This window comes from Mus caroli, chromosome 2, assembly GCF_900094665.2.
Source record: "Mus caroli chromosome 2, CAROLI_EIJ_v1.1, whole genome shotgun sequence".
NCBI lineage: Eukaryota > Metazoa > Chordata > Mammalia > Rodentia > Muridae > Mus > Mus caroli.
Window position 1 is genome coordinate 143,851,045 of NC_034571.1, and position 16,807 is coordinate 143,867,851.

At 53.5% G+C, this 16,807-nt stretch overlaps 1 protein-coding gene across 5 annotated transcripts; it reads right to left on the reverse strand.

The window, feature by feature from the left end:
* Positions 1-5,811: 5,811 nt before the first annotated feature.
* Positions 5,812-16,561, reverse strand: Fam110a (family with sequence similarity 110 member A). 5 transcript variants are annotated; one of them, XM_021152018.2, is made up of 3 exons: positions 9,694-9,796; positions 8,731-8,881; positions 5,812-7,338 (listed from the first exon to the last, which is right to left on the reverse strand). In XM_021152018.2, exons 2-3 carry the CDS (start codon positions 8,832-8,834, stop codon positions 6,372-6,374), a joined length of 1,071 nt encoding a protein of 356 aa, XP_021007677.1. In that variant the 5' UTR covers positions 8,835-8,881; positions 9,694-9,796; the 3' UTR covers positions 5,812-6,371. The 5 variants fall into 5 exon arrangements, with proteins under 5 accessions (XP_021007677.1, XP_021007700.1, XP_021007684.1 ...); XM_021152041.2 differs by lacking the exon at positions 9,694-9,796 and adding an exon at positions 8,289-8,431 and having other exon boundaries at positions 8,731-8,780; XM_021152025.1 differs by lacking the exons at positions 8,731-8,881; positions 9,694-9,796 and adding an exon at positions 16,342-16,561.
* Positions 16,562-16,807: the final 246 nt, after the last annotated feature.

Consider the following 16,807-nt stretch of genomic DNA (forward strand, 5'->3'; position numbering starts at 1 on the left):
TGGTTACGGAGGAATTCATTACTGAGTGGGCATATGGTTTTCCTTCCAACAATTCAAGTATTTAAATATTAACAACAAATCAAAGTTGGAAACCACCCCACCCACCCCCCATGAGCAGCACATATGATACTCATCCTGACAGTGTCAGCAGGGAGGGCAGCACTTCTTCTTTGCTGGACTTGACAGCAGGGTGGGCAGTACGCCCCATGTAGAGCTAACAAAGTAGGATTTGAACCCAGAACCCCCTATGTGACTCCATCATATGCTCTTGGCCACCAGCCTCACTGATCCCAACTGAACCACAGCAAAGAGAGCATTCTTTGAAAGCATGACACGAACGCCATCCACTGATAGAGGTGAACAGGCCTACTTGCACACCAGTGGAAGCAATGCTCTGCCCCAGAATGCCCCCTCAGTCATATGGCCGCCATCCTATCTCAGCTTGTGTGTCTTCACCAGCTAAGCAGCCACTGCATAGGAGTGGAATCAGATCCCAGGCTGAGAGCAAGCTTTTCAAACTGTAGGATTAAGGGATTATCCCACCCCCATGGACATGGAGGGAAGGTTAGGTGGGAAGGAGACCAGCCTGCCGGTCAGAGATTCAGAACGTGGGACCAGCTGTCAGGTGTTACAGCTCCGCAGACTTCAGCCCAGCGCCAGGCAGGAGGCTCCAGACAGAACCCCGGCTCCAGCAGGACACAGTAAGAGGATAAGGGGCCTCACTAGGGGTCATGCTGCGCTATTTTCAAACCTCAGGGGCCAGGCAGAAGGCCAACTCTGCCCTCCCACAGACTCGGCTCCTCACAGCCGGGGGGCTAAGTTTGCCAGACCCGGGTTGCTCTCTGGCTTTATGTTACAAATGGGAAAAGATAGAACAGGAAGAAGAAAGGCTGTCACCGGGCAAGAACCTGAACCCACTCACTCTGTCTGTCATTCATCCTCCATCCAAGCCTCCCTGAGAGCTAGGGACAACAGAGCAAAGAGAACTCCCTGCCTCCTGCCGGATTGGGAGGGCGGAGTTCTAGTGAGACTGACAGCGCGCAACCTCCGCGTAACACATCCCTGGAGGTGGTAAACTACAGCAGGGGGCATAGAGACCACCACTGCCGCTGGTTATGTGTGGGCTTCAGGTAACAGGACAGAGCTCCCTGAGGAGGTAACCCAGACATGGGATAAAGGAGAAAATGAATCGTGTGGGTCTCCAGCCTTGGTAAGAAGGCAGCAGGTACAAAGGCGCTGGAGGAAAATGTGTCCTGCACTCCTGGAATAGTAGGGAGGTAGCATGGAGTGTGGAGGAGAAACAGGGTCAAGGTCGTGACCCTGGTCAAGCCGACTTTGACCGTGAGAATGTAGTCCAGGCTGCCTGACAGAATGGGCTCACAGTACTCAAGGCTCCCCCACAGTTCCGTGCGCCAAGGTCCAGCTCCAGGTCCAAACTCACCTTTTCTCTAGGCTTCTACCACAGGACCCTTGCTTCCGGCGCACTATGGGTACTCAGGGCTCGCTTCTCTTACAATTTTTCTACAGATCTAGGACTTTTTTTTTTAAGTGGCTTCAATGTAAAGGACCGGGGGTTTATTCGAAAGCACCTGGGAAGAGAAACTTTCAGTTTCCCCCTCAAGGGAAACTAAAACCAATAAATGAACCACTGTCTGTCGTACCACTCTGGGGAAACTGAGGGAACTATGGCCGGGTTAGAGGGCACCAAGCAAACAAAAAAAGCAAAGCAAACGGCGACCCGTGGAAAAACAATGATCAGTACAAGAGAGGACATGCAAAGGAGACATGAGATGCAAAGGGATGTGAGACAGTATTTGTAGAGTTGTGACAGAAATATTGTGCAATGAAACATTGTGGTTCACATCAAATTAGAAGAGTAGTTGAATAAAGGCTAACTTCCTTGATATCAATCAAAAGGAAGTTTGAACACGGGCTCATGCATCATGCTAAGCACATGTGTGCATCATGCTAAGCACCTGTGTGCAAGTTCTCCCAACAACTCAATCACCTGAAAGCTCATGACTGCTTACAAATGAAAGCTGACCACATGACCAGTGAGGGGAAGGGAAGAACTGGGGCAGGCCAGCACGCTGTTGCACTCTCTATGAAGACAATAGATGGCAAAACCAATCACTATTTGTCCAAAATTAACCCGTGGGGGAGGGGCTCCTTAGAAATACCGAGGCAGGTACCTGGAGAAAACAAAAACAAAGAGCTGAATGCGGTTGCTTTGGAGGAAAGCATCTGGGAGGGAGGGAATGTTTTCATTGGGCTGTTTGACCCATACAGATGTAAAGAGGAGCTGCAGGTGGGAGCATGTTGGGAGGGGATAACAAGGGGACTTCCCACAGTGATGGAAATAGGGCTGGGGTACAGTGATCACTCAGCAAGTGATGAGCGAGTGATGGCCTTTTAAGAGCTGTTTTTATCGATAATAATAATAATAATAATAATAATAAATACATGGGGCTGGAGTCATGGCTCAGTGAGTGAAGTGTTTGCTGCACAAGCATGAGGACCTAAGTTCAGCTCTGTATGTCCACTGCAGTGACACGCAGATGGTCAGGGACAGACACTGAGCGTGCCAGTGAACATCTGTAGCCCCAGTACTACAGGAACACACACAGGTGGCTCCCAGGGGCTTGCTGGCTAGCTAGCAGACCCGAACATGGAGAATTCCAGCTTCAGCCAGAGACCGTTCCTCAAAAACTACGGTGAAGGGTAACAAAGGCAGGCCACAGATGCGGCCCTCTGGCTGGCACATGTACATGTGCAGACAAGGGCACCTGTATAGACATGTGTACACATACACGCATCACATACAATAATGTTATATCATACCCTGGAAGGAGGTGTGTTGGTGTGCACACTTTACTTTGAAAAGCTTTATAAGAAGTGTTGATACAATGGAAAGAGATAGACGGGTGGGCAGATGGACGGTGGGCAGATGGACTCCGGACTGAACAAATGCAGTGAGACATTAAAATGCATTCAGGGGTGGCTAAGTATTCACTGGATAATTTCTTCACCTTTCAAGTTTTTTCTAATAGCGAGCCAGGGAAGACAGGCCACTTTGGGTGATATTTGAAACACACACTATTGCTAAAAACCTAGCTGGGGGCCTGGAATGTGGACTCAGCAGTTTGCTTGCTGCTCTTGCAGAGGGCCAGGGTTTGATTTCCTGCATCCGCATAATCCATCCCTAATTCCAGTTCCAGGGGACCCAGTGCCCTCTTCTGACCTCCACAGTCACACTCCAGGCACACATGCAAGCAGAACATTTATATATAAAAAATACGATAATCTAAAAACAACAAAACTAAAAAAAAACAAAAAACAAACTAGTAGGGTTGCTCTGCCCACACCTGGATATACCACACACCTCTGTGCATGCAGGGGTAGCTGTCACTATGCTCTAGCCTATGTCCCCACTGTGCTCTGGGGACTCAGACTTCAGGGGACAACAGCCTAACTCCTCACTACTCTGTGCTCCCCAGCACCCAGGACGCCAGGACAGATGGGGAAGTCTGCCCCGGATGTCCTTGTTAGCAGAAAAAAAAAAAACATTTCACCAGAGACAGCCCCTTCAGCTAGCTGCATTCCACTGTCTGCCAGAAGGTAAACTGAGGCTGGGGGGAGGCGCTTTTCCCAGGGGCCCTTTACACCTCTAGCACTGAAATGGATCACCAAACCGCAGTCTCCCAAGCTCCTTTGTGTATGGTCAGCTCGTAGGGAGGAACAGAAAACAGGTCTCTGCCTTAATTAGGCAAGCCGGCAGCTGGGGCCAGGCTGGCTGGGAGCCCCCGGCAGCCAGGGCAGCAGCTGCCGGGTCGGGTCTCCGTAGAGCTGAACAACAGCAGTAGAAGCGCCTACACCACGGGGGGGAGGCAGAACAATGGAAGAGCTGGCTCCCCAGGTCTGTAGGGCTGCCAGGAAGAGGGGAACCTCACAGCCTTCTGCTTCTGCAAATTCTCAGAAGCCTGAGAACCTTCCCAAGACCAGGCAGCACCTGGAGGAGAAATCAAGCCTGGTCCAGCCCACCACCACTTCCAGTGGGGTAGGGCCAGAGTCCTCCGCTATGGAAAGGCACAGCTCTACATTTAGGACTGATGTCCCCTCTGCTTTAGACTCCTCCATCAGGTTAACTGTTCTCCCTGAACACTGGGATGAGGACCATGTCTAATAGGGGTACCCAGTGGGTACTTAACTAATAAGAGAGCTTAAGTACACGCAGAGGGAGAAGCTCCAGGGTGGGGCAGACTACTGTGGAGTGTCTGATAGACCAGGCTGTAGCCCCAGGCTGCCCTGCAGTCCTGCCCTGTGATGGCCCATAACTTACCACCACTCCATGTTCCACTTCCTGCTCTCAGACCCCACACCTACCTCTCCAAACATCACCTCACATATCTGATGAGAGGTGTGGCCAGAAATAACCCCTCCTCCAGGAACTGGGGTTCACCATTGTTCCTGAAACCAGAACCTTAATCTTTCTGTTTTGTTTTTCAAGACAGGGTTTCTTTGAATAGCCCTGGAACTAGCTCTGTAGACCAGGCTGGCCTCCAGTTCACAGAGATCCGTCTGCCTCTGCCTCCCCACTGCTGGGATGAAGGTGTGTGCCACCACTACCCTGCCAGAACCCTCATTTCTTCACATGCCAAGTGCAGCCAGCTCACCTACCCTTCTGGGTGGCTGGGGTACTGAGGGTCACAAGTCAGAAAGAGACTGTGACCCAAGGCCAGCAGGGTATCTAGAGGGGCAGGGTGGCTGGCATGGATCTCTCCCCAACCCAGCTCCTTTTCAGGGTATGCCAGGTCACTGCCCTCCTGTACCCATCTCCAGATGGGGTGGGAAGCAGTGTCCTCAGTTTCCCCTTCTTTCTCTAAACCACCCTGGACGTTGGGGGTTGATGGTAAACACACAGCTATGCTGACCCACATGTTTGTCAACAACCCAGGGGAAATCTCTAATGCTTAAAATAAAACCAGCATCAACCTGTCACCACCACCCCTTCCTATGTTTCCTGTTTCTGAGGACTGGAGCCAAAGCAGCCTGCAGGGAGGAAACATCACCAAGACACGCCCCACCCCTACCCCCACCCCCGTGGGGGACAATCAAGCCATCCCCCAGGTCACCCTTTGTGAACCCAGGGATCCCTTCTGCTCCACTACACTGGGGAAAACTAAACCGGGAGTGGACAGATGTGTGGCCACGGCATCCACGGTTAGCTGCTCTGCGGGGCCCGGGCGCTAGGATACAGATTACTTCAAAACTTTCAGAATACAAGGTCCCAACCCCAAAAGACTATACCACCTAGCTCTCCACTGAGGCACAGAAGCAAGACTGGCCTGTCCGGGGTCGGCTGGGATCACAGGCAAGGCCACCACTCTGGGCTGTTCTCTCCCAAGTCCCTCTTGCTCTAAGAACTCCATCCTCCAGCCCCTGCTCTGTTGCCTGGAGATCAAGAGTCAGAGTGTTCTCCTGTTGAGCATCCCTTGGCAGCTCAGCAGGGCTCAGAAGCTCAAGGATGCTCCTGCCAGCCTTCTGGCTGAAAGCCCCTTCCTTCCAGAAAGAAGCCACTGGGCTCTGGTTCCACTCACTGGCTGGCTGACTCCTGACCTAGAGAGGACCCTGCAGGCTTCTGGAAAAAGTGAGGATGCCCTGCTGGATGCGTCTCAGGTGTGGCCTGCCTGCGCTGACATAGGAGAACCACTGACGTCCTGCACACCAGATCCTGATTCATTCCGTTCTAAAGGCCCTACCCCAAGACCTTTTCACACTCCTTTCCCTGTGAGCAGAGAAGAGTCCAAAACCTTGAGAAAACAAACATTTGTGTTTATTAGCCACAGAGACTTCAGAGCGCCAGGCTCCTAACCAGTCCCTCCTACAAGTCTACCCACCTAGGCCAACTGCCAAAGACCAGGAAGACCAGCAGACAGGCCCCATCCTCTCAACCTCCTCTCGGGGGTGAGTTCCCAGGAAGCAAGGGCCCTCTGGGTAAGGAAGAGGAAGTCAGCAAAAGAGGACAGACAGGGAAGAAGGAAATAGGGCCTGGGGCAGACAGACTTGGCAAAGCACTTGATCCCCAACTCAGTGGAAGGTAAGCGACCCAAATCCAGTGTCACTGGAGGAAACAGGCAGAAGCACACTTGTGTCACAAACTTTGTTAGGGGATGGGGTAGGCCAAGAGCAACAGCAAACTTCTGTGGGTCAGTCCTTGCTTGCCAGAGGATGCTGGTCTAAGTCTTGGCCTCTACATTAAATTCACCCAAGCGTCTCTGGGTCTGCAGGAAGGCAGCCAATGGATACAGGAAAGGACAAAGTGCCAACTGTCTCTTCACGATGTCTTCCCGGGAAACCCCAGTCCAGGAGGCCTAACCCTCAGTGGTGGGAGGGTCACGAGCCTGCCGCAACCCATATAGCCACTTGATCACACGAGCGTTTCGCTCGATCACAGACACCCCATAGGGGACACGATCCAGGGTCCGCTCTTCCACTGTAGCGGAGCTGCGGCGTGAGCAGCCCCCTTCAGAGCTGCAAGGTCCAGCACTTGGCCCGGCTAGAGACACGATGTCCGAGCTGGCCCTTGCTAAGTGGGCCACCCCCAATCCTCGAGCTTCCTCTGGGTCCAGGCCACAGAAGTTAAAAAAGCGCTCGAGATCGGCTGCTGCCCTGGAAAAGCGCTCACTCAGGTCCGACTTGGACCGCTGCAGGCCAGGGGGCCGGCCGGGGCTGGAAGTGGTAGTGGTGCCAGGTGATGGATAGGGCCGAGCAGGTGAAGCAGGCAAGGGACGAACGTCCACTCGGCGCACCGCGACAGTACTGGGCGGTGGACGAGGAGGGGTGGCTGGTGGGACCTTGTGGGCAGATCCTTCTGGCCGTCCAGGTGTTCGGCTGGCCTCAGATGGCGACACAGGACTATCACACAAGTTGATGAGGCTGCTAAGGATGTCGAGGTCCAGTTGGGGCCGGCGGCCAGAACAGGGCAGGACTCGGCGGCTGGGTGTGAGCACTGGGCCGCGAGGACCAGGGCTGAAGAGGGGCTGTCTGACCAGCGGGTGCTGCACGGGCTCTTGGCGGGTGTTGGCCACACGCAGGCTCTTGACGTACTTAGCCTTATCAGCCTCCAGGCGTTCCACAGCACTCGGTTTCCTGGCTCCCCCATCTGCTGGCCTTGGTAGCAGGTAGCCGGGGACCTTGGTTCGCAGGCGAAAAGGTAGGGCGGGAGTGGCGGGGGCTCCGGGGCTCAGCGTATCCACAGGCATGGCCGTTACATACCCCGAGGGCAGTGGCGAGAAGACAGATACAGGCACAAAGTTGGCAGCAGGATACCGGGCTCCGCTGCAAGCAAGGAAAGAAGACTGGCTGAGCACGTTCAGACAAAGGCTCTCTGGCTGCGAAGCCTGCGCTATTATAAGGTAAAGGGCACGCCCCTGCCTCGCAAAGAGCCAATCACCAGGCAAAATGTACTACTGGAAGGCTTGTGGCCACACCCACTCCATTTCCCTCCAATAGTGGGCGGGGACCCGCACAGCTGAGGGAGGGGAAAGAGGTAGAGAAGTCAGGTCCACTTTAAAGAGAACAAAACAGGCTCAAGACCCGGGACTTTCAACAGCCCCATTTAGGGATTGGGAAACTGAAGCTCAAAGAAGCAATGGACTTGCTTAAACCATCCCTTTCTTCCAAGAGAAGGGGTACTAGCGACCGGGCAGTTGGGGTTGAGCTACCATCATCCACATCCCACCTGAACTGTACAGACAGCCAGATACCACCAACATCCCGCAACTAGCCCAGGCAGGAAGCTGCGCAGTGCCAATCACCTGCCTGGGCATGATGGACCCACAAGGGGCACAAAAGCAAGAGGCTGCAAGGGAGGAGGGAGCAGAAAGTCCCCACCCCCACCCTAGTAGAGTCCAGATTAGCGCACTTCCAGGACATGGCTCCAAGGCCAAGCCCTATAGAGATCCTGGCATAAACATCAGCCCAGAGCTATACTGTTGCAAGAAACTATCCAGATCATGTCCCACCCAGTGCCATGACAGTTGCTTCATGGGCTGCAGGACCCATGTAGGTGCTCAAAGGTCCCTATGGTTATCCAAGAGTCTGATGTTAGACCATTCCAGCAAGTCAAGCCAGCCATCTCTGTTTCCAAGGAAACAAGATCAGAAAGGCCAGTTTCCCTACTACCCAGACCCCTCAAATATGCACAATGTAAAACCCACATGCCAAACCTCCTGGTCTGTAAATGGGGGGAGGGGGGAGAGGGGAAGGGAGAAGGTCCCCCAGGGTACCTGCAGTTGAGCGAGGTCACTCAGCATCCACTAGCTCCTGAATCACACCAGCCATGCTTCCAGTTCTCCATGGCTGCATGGCAGGTGGCTGCTATACCAGACAGCACTGAGCCAGAGCGTGCCCAAACACAGTAATAGCCTGGCTGGAACAACCAGACATCTCAAGACAAGAGACAAGTGTGCCAGACACTCAGAGCTACTCTTCTGTACCTCCTCCAAGAGCCTAGAAGCCACTGTTACCATTTTATGGCTGGGAAAACTGAGACTCTGGGAGTGACTTCCTTCCTTAGGTCCCAGTGGAGATTAAAAAGGCAGATTCCCATGAAGCCTAGCCTGAGCACACTAATTCCTGTCACACCACTTCTCCACGTAACACACACACACAAACACACACACAAAATCTCTCTTTTCTCATTATATCCATTGGTACCATATAACTTACTGTGGATAAGGCTCTTTCTTTCTTTGCTGTCCCCAATCCCCTATAATGTCAGCTCCACGAGGGCACAGGTTTCGGCCGCTTTGTTCACTGAGTCTCAGCTTCATGATGTGGCTCTCAATACATGCTAGATATTCCACAAGTGTGTCCTAAACTAAAATGCCCATGGGGGTCAGCTGAGAACCAGCAACCCAGCACACGAGAGAGGCCCTGCCCACCACAGGCAGGTGGGTCCAGGGTGAGGAGTGGAGTGTCACCAGGACTGGCAAACCCAGGACAAGCTTTCTCCAGGTTTTTAACTGTGAGCAAACTCCATCAGCATTTTTAAAAGACAACTAGTACTGACTGGGCAAGCATCCTATGTCTATGGATATACCTGCTCCTTCATCTGCTCTCCCCAGCACCCACAGAAACCACAGCACGGTTTTGGGGAGGAGGGGAGCTTCTCCCAAGGCTTAGGGGGTTTGTTGGGCAGAAAAGGAAGGCTAGCCCCATACAAATAGACCCCCAACTGACCTTGGGTGGTTAAGGTCTAGCCAGCAGAACTGCTACAGAGCTCTGTCTAGGTAGCCAGACTCTGCCCTACCTCCCTAACCCCCACAATCTGCTCTGCCACCCAAACCAGTCTAACCCGTTAGTAGTGGCTGAGGCAGTTCCCTCCCCGACATCACCTAGGAAAGAGGAAGGAGGTCAGAGGGGCAGGGCTAGGGCAGAAACTCCCCCCTACTACCACCATGCTTTTATACCCACCACCTAACCCTACATAGAAATGGGGGTGGGGACAGGTGAGTGTTCCCAAGCCTGGTAGACACCAAGTAGACATCAGGGTCCCTGTTCTCCCACCAGCCTTGCACCTTGCACAAGAGGCAGCTCTTAACAGGCCATTCCCCTATCTAAACACAGTTAAAAATAGGCCTCCCTGTCCCTTCGGGTCACTGCTGGAAAGATCAAACGGGTTCGCAGCACCTGGGAAATGGGCAGCGGTCCCGAAACCAGACGCACTGTCATAGACTGAGGCTCTGACTGTGGAGTGAGTAGACCCCGCCCCCGCCAAGGGTCTCTAAGCCCGACCCAGAAGAGCAGACCTAAACCTCAGCAAGGACAAAGGCGACAGCTGGTAAGAGCTGATCACAATGAGCCAGCCGATCCGCACCAACGCACGTCACAGGGGCCCCTTCAAGAGGAAGCTAGGATCCCGGTCGCCTAGTGTGATTTAACGTCTCCTTTGAGGTCTCTTTTCACTACGGGCTTCCAAATGCTACCGCAAATGCACCAACCTTGAGCCTTTCTGGTCTATTCCAGTGCCGTAGCCCGATTTCGTCCCTCCCTTCAGGCTCCCAAGGAGTAAGTAGATCAGGAGGACTCCGGGAAAGCCCCTAGTTTTGTTTCGGGTCGTCCTCACTTGGAGGCAATCCTGGAGACTCAGACGGCGCCGCTTGGGCTGAGCGAAGGCTGTGTGACCCCCGCCATCTGCTGTGCCTCTCTGAGTAGGAGTTGTCCCGCGGCTCGAATGCAGAAACTGAAGGGACAATCCCTGATGCGCCCCTCACCCCCAAACACCGCAACATACCCGGCTGTGCAAGCCGCCTCCTTCCAGCAGCCTGCACGCCTCCCGCCCACCTGGCTCAGGTAGCCGGCCTTTGCGCAACTTCCGGGGCCTGGCAGGTGAACCTGCCGGCTGGGAGTGTTCCAGGAGAGGGAAGGAGGGCCAGGCAGTGACCGCAATGGGTGACTGACGGCCCGGTTTGGGAACCTAGCCGGAACAGCGCCCCCAGGCTCACCCAGCCGGGCTCTTATCCGACCTGGAGCCTGCACAGCCAGCAGCACATCTGACGAAGTTGTGCGGGATTCTCGCTGATGTCTACGGCCAGGCACGGGAAAGTGTTCTATCTGGGCATTTACTCTTTCCGTGATTAAACGGGGCGCAGGGAGCATTAGTGTGGTTTGGGTAGCCTTCCTGTGAGGCAACTCCATTGTCATCAAGCTGACTAATGGAAACCCCAGACAGGCCAGGTTGAGTCATTTGCCCAAAGTTGACGAGGGGGGTTGGGGGTGGGGTCCAACCTGGGTGCTTTCCCTCCCACCACTCCTTGAATGTCACCCTCTTCTCCTGTGTGCCAGCAAGTGGCTGGGCCACAGTCTCATGAATAAGAAGAGTGGGACCTTGGTGGACAGTCCACCGTGAGCTCTCAAGGCTTGAGGTTGCTGACTACAGCTTTGTGCCAGCTGGAGTGATAAAGAGGGAAAGTCACAGCAGAGCGACATGAGATGGCCCATTTAACCCCTGAACAGCAGGACCACCAGGAAGTGGGCAATCTGAAACCCATATTTCACAGAGGAAACTACAATCCTACTGGAGGGGGTGGGGACCTTGGGAGGGGGTCCACCTGTTCCCTTGGCCAGTCCAAGCCTTCTGTCACTTTCCAGGGTATTGTGAGGTCCAGAGGAAGGAGATGCCCACCAAAGCCTCAGATCCCAGGGGCCCGGGAAAAGCACCTCTGTACCCAGGTAGAGGCTGGGCCAGAGCTGGGGAGGAGGAGACAGGAAGTGGTCCCTGTCCACTCTCCTCCCTCTGAGCACTGATGCTCCCTCTAGTCCTGGGTAGTAATGAGGATGGGGTACAGGTTATCCACCATGGGCTGCCAGTCCACTCAATGTCTGGCCCTAGCTGGGATAACAAACGGACAAGCTTAGAGCTGGCCTTTGGGCACTGACAGCACAAACTACAAAGACCACACGTGTCAAGGTGAAGCCCGTTCATTTCTGCACATTTCCTTGGCAGCAGACTTTTTTTTTTTTTTAAGCTTTGTATTGTTGCCATTCGTGGAGGATGGGTGTTTGTTTTAAACAGGGTTTTACAGGATAGCACAGGTCATGCCTATCTCAAATTATATGTGAACTCATCTCATCCTTATACCCATTTATGCGGTAGCTACTGCTATTGTGCCCATTCTACAGATGAAAAAACTGAGGCTTAAAGAAGTGATGCCACCTCCCTGAGATCACACAGCCAGCAAATGGCAGAATCAGGATTTGAACCCAGGCTTGGATATGGGAATGAGAGAAACAAGAGACAGAATGCGCCTCCTGGGAAATCCACAAGACCCCACAGACAGCTTGCTTGGGCTCCATATGGAGCTGCCACCTATAGAAACACATTCAGCTATGCTTTGGGCTGTAATTCCCTCAGCTGTCTCATGGGGCAATAATGGCAGTGTCTTCCTACCAGATCGCACTGTGCTTGACAGTTATCCTGCTATAAGGTCTGGTGATAAACTCCTGCCCCCCATGCAGACCACCATCTCTGCCCACATCTACCACTTCATCCACATTGTCATTCCTGGCCCGGCCACAAAACCCCCCTGACTAATTCTTTACGAAGGTCTTTCCTGCCTCAGGATCTTTGCACGTGCTGCTGTCTAGAATCTCACTCCTCACTGTCTTCAACCCTTATTTTAGATGTCACCCCTCTGAGGGCCCTCCCTGTTTACCCCAGAAGGGTCCCGTAGATCTTCTTGCCCCCTTTTTCCCCTCAAAGCACCTTGGCTGATCTTGGTATTCCCAGTGTCTGCTTGTGATTTCCCAGCTGCCCACTGGACTGAGCCCCAATAATCTGCTGTGTGTCTTCCTCCCAGGAACAAACAGGAGGGAGCATCGCTGACGGAGAGGCTGAAGGAGGCCCAGGCCAGTATCCAGATTCACATCAAACACATAGACTTCTGTATATCAATCACACTCCGATTTCCAAAGGAAGGAGGGGGAGGGGAGGGAGACCAAGAGGGGGGAGGAAGGGAGGACCACAGTCAAGGGAGGAGCACAGAAATGCCCTCATTCGTGCCCTCATCCCCAGCACAGCTTCTTGGTAGGAGGACTTGACAAGAGCTTGGTAATCAGCCAGTTCACTGGTCAGTTCCCCCTTGTAATTAATAATTAGCCAGGGGTGCGGGAGGGACCAGGATCCCTGAGTGCCAAGTCTCCCCTAGGCTTCCACATTACACTGCCTTTCCACACACAGTCCTATGCCGGCCTTCCATCAACCCTGTTCCAGCCGGCACACTTCCAGCCATGGCCTATTCTTCCTCCAAAGATGCAGAGTCAAAGTCTTCAGGGCTCTGGCCCATCCTACCAGAACCACTGCAGGGAATGCCTCCATACCTCAGTTTCCCCAACTCCATCAAAGTGAGAGCCATGATGGCTGTTGGACAGGCAGCTCCCCCAGAGTCCAGCTCTGGCGAAGGCAGCCACCAGTACACTGCACGGACAGGAGCAGCAGTGTGGTGCGGGTCAGTGGACGCAGCCCTTCCACATAAAAGAAAACGAAGCCAGGCATGGCGGCGCATACCTTAATCCCAGCACTAAGGAGGCTGAGACAGGAGGATCATGAGTTCGAAGCCAGCCTGGGACACACACACACACACACACACACTCATTAACATGCTATTGGTAGAGCGGGTGAATGTATGGAACTATACTCAACATCACTTCATTGAACCATTAAAGAAATACAAATCAAAATCACAGCAACAGTGTCACCCCCATTAGCACAGATCCTATCCAAAACATACGCTATGCTGTTAAGTGTTGGTGAGGAAGAGCGACCTTAGAACCCCATTCAGTGGCGCTGAGCGTGATAGACACAGCATAGCAGTCCCTTACAGGTTGAGCGGTGATCAGAGAAACACCTAGGAATCAAGACTTCTAAACACTCATCTCAAAGGACCTACAGTGTGCCAGCAGAAACCCTCGCACTGAATCTCCGGCAGCATTAGTCACCACAGCCAAAAGTGCCCACCGATGAGTGAAGGGGTAAAGAAACGTGAAACACACATGTCTGGTCGGTAACTCGGACTTTAAGAGGGAAAGCTGCCGGCTGCAGCATGAACGGAACTAGAAGGCAGCAGGCTGAGTGCGGTAAGCGGAATCCAGTGAGACAGCGACTGCACAGAGTCAAAACACCAGGAGCAGGGTAGGGTGGCAGTGCCGGGGAGTCTGAGGGTGGGAAATGACTGGTTATTGGGTATAGAGTTGTGTACTTCAAAGTGGTGACGCTGGGGCCAGAGACATGGCTTGGGGTGAAAGTGTTTGCCATACAAGCCTAGTGATCTGAGTTCAGTGCCCTGGGGATCCAAGTTCAGTCCCACAGTAGAAGGAGAGAACTGACTCCTTTAAGCGTCCTCTCACAAGCCTGCTGCAGGATTGCATCCATGCAATAAAAGCAGCAATCCCCTCGCTTCATAGAGTGGACAGAAATCACAGCTCACACTGCTAAAGTTCTCAGCACGGGGCAAGCATTCTAAGCCCAGGCAGCCGTGTGTCCTCTCTTCCCAGTATAAGGTGGGATTTCTAGGTTTGATCATTTTATGTGATTCTGTACCTCTCACCTGCTTCTCTGTCCTTTCAAAGGAAAGCCGGCTCAGGCTCCATAGACAGGGAGGCCTTTGGCTGCTGCAGGAGAGGATCAAGAAGGCTCCAGGCAGTGGGGAAGAGGCAGCCCAGCTGTCCAGGTTGGATGCCCTGCTGGGCATTCTCCAGGGCAGGCCAGGTTCCAAGCTATTTCTGGAGTTTTCACTAGGCTCATGCCCTGGCTTGCCCTGGAGTCAGGCTTGCTCAGAGTAGCTCTGCACAAACCTCAGGGAGTTAGGAGTGGGCCACCATGGGAGGGGCCAGGATGCCTAGGACAGTGAGCTCCTGCGTGAACCCCTCCCGCACACACTCTCCACTTAACTCAAATTCTGGGGACTCAGTTTGCACCCTGACAAAAATGAGAACAAAGGCAGACTTGCAGTGAAGGAGGAAGAGAAGGAGAGAGGAGAGAAAGAAAGACTACTAACAAGCAAGGCCTTAGGGATGGGCCTGCCTGACACAGGATGGGAAGGTGAGGCTTGAATTAGGCCTGTGGCCACACCCACTTCCTGTCCTGCCTAGGCCTGAACTCCACATGCAGTGTTTTACCCCAGCTCAGAATGTGAAGAAACTTGCCCAAACTCACACAGCCAATGACAAACCCCAGGCAGGGCAGTGACCTCATAACTTTCTGTAGATGTAATCACTATGTCTGTGGCTTCTCAATTAGTTGGCCCACAGTCAAGGTTCAGGATTGCAAAGCGCATCATGCTATGTGTGTAATTCTCACCCAGACCCTTTGCTCAGTCATCTATGTTCCTCTTGGTGCCACAAAAGTATCTAAGGAGTTTCGGATTATTTCCCATCAGTCCTTACTGAGGGCCATTCTGCGTCTGTCCAGTTTTTGCTTGTTGCAAAGCATTGAAGCACGGAGGCACCTGTCATTTTGCCTAGAGTGAGGTAGCTGGAGGAGAGTGTGTGTGTGTGCTCATAACAATGCCTATGCTGGCTCTGCTGGCCAGAGTCCACCTGAGTGACACCACCCTATCCTGCTCCACCCCCCAGCACAATACGCAGCAAATGGCCAACAGATGTTGGCTTTGATCATCTTGATTCTGCAAGTTTCAGCCACCCTGACATTTTTGTGCCTGTGCTAAGCATCTCATGTGCCCGACACATTCCACTGGGGAAGATAATAAACTGCTTAATAAGACACCTCACGCATACTATGGAACAGACGCTATTGAGAAAAACAGGGCACTCGGGGAGAGATCAGGCTACAGGAAGCTAGACGACGTGGAAAGAAATGAGGCAGCGGTGTATCTCATCTAAGTAGATTGCTCTCTTAGCACAAACCAAACCCTGGGTTCTATCCTGAAAATGGCATAGAACTGGTGTGCCAGTGGCACGTGCTTGTCATCCGAGGAGGCAGATTTAGGAAGACGGAGAGTTCAAGACCAGCCTAGTCATATAAAGATTGGAGGCCAGCTTGGGCCATACAAGAGTTGGGGTAGGGAGCATGACACAAAGAGCCAGAATGAGGCTCCGAGGAAGAGTGGTTCCCTTCATAAGAGATCCTCCATCGAGTCGGTGATTCCCTGTGTCAAGGACTGAAGACTTCTGCATAGTTAAGTCTGTGCCTTTGAGCAACAGCCTCAACTTCTCAGAACCTCAGATTCCCCACCTACAAAAGGAGATCAACAACAGGGGTGGGTAGGTAAGAGTCCAGCCTAAATTAGATGCTCTAGTTGGGAGGGTCTGACCCTGCACCCAACTCTAAAGTCCAGTTCCAGCAACTCTGACTTAGAGGTAACACACACACACGGACGGACAGACGGACACACATGACTTCCAGGGCCTTTGGATCTGCAGTCCTAGGGACTCAACCCAGGGAGGCCCTCTGAGAGGGCAGCACTGAGAACTGGGACTCTGTAAAACCCTGTAGGCAGAAAAGTTGCGAATGGGGAGGGAATGGTATATGTCCTGAAGGGGAACTCCAAGGGCCGGTAGGCACGGGTAGCCTAGCCCTGGGATCCCCTGAGCCACATCTTCCCAATAAGCCCCTTAAAGAGTAACCCGCTGGGGTCCTCTGTTCTGCCAGGAGCGGGAACTGCAGAGTGGGAAAGGGAAACAGCCTGGATCCTTTGCTGGCCCCCTCGGCTAGACACTAGACACGAACTCTCCTCTGTCGACCCCCTGTACTGAGACTCTTGCCCGGGTTAATGCGTGGGCACTGCCCCGGGTCCCTCCGCCCCCTACCCCCATGCTCACCTGCAGCCCAGGTCCAGAGGAATCCGGCTCCTCGCCGGCTGCCGAGGCTGACAGCTGGTGGTCCCTGCAGACCTGAGAAGGCTACTGCGTGTGAAGACTGGCCAGCTCTTCCGAGTGGGAGGCCCTGGCTGTCCCACGATCCCTCTGGGAGAACGTCCCCGGGGCCCCAGAGGAAAGGGAAGTGAGCCCGCCGTCCCCGTCGCTGCAATGGTTCGCCCCGGACTTCCTGATTGGCCCGTCGCTTCCGTTCGAACGGCGCGCCACCCGGGTTGCCAGGCAACATTAGGAGCCGCAGATGCAGCAGGGTGACTGCTGCCCAGAGCCCAGCTGGCCCCTCGGCCTTCCGGCTGCCCAGGCCTTGGCAGACTTTTCTTCTCTTCCAGCTGGACTTCCTCAGTCTCCAGCTGCAAGAGTTACTAGTCCCAAATTTGTTTGCTTGGTTTTGCACAGGCACTAGTACCAACAT

Coding starts and splice junctions, on each gene's coding strand:
- Fam110a (XM_021152031.2), bottom strand. CDS start 10,707: ATGACAATGGAGTTGCCTCACAGGAAGGCTACCCAAACCACACTAATG. Junction 7,339..10,297: donor GAGGCGGCTTGCACAGCCGG/GTATGTTGCGGT, acceptor CCTTGCTTGCAG/CGGAGCCCGGTATCCTGCTG.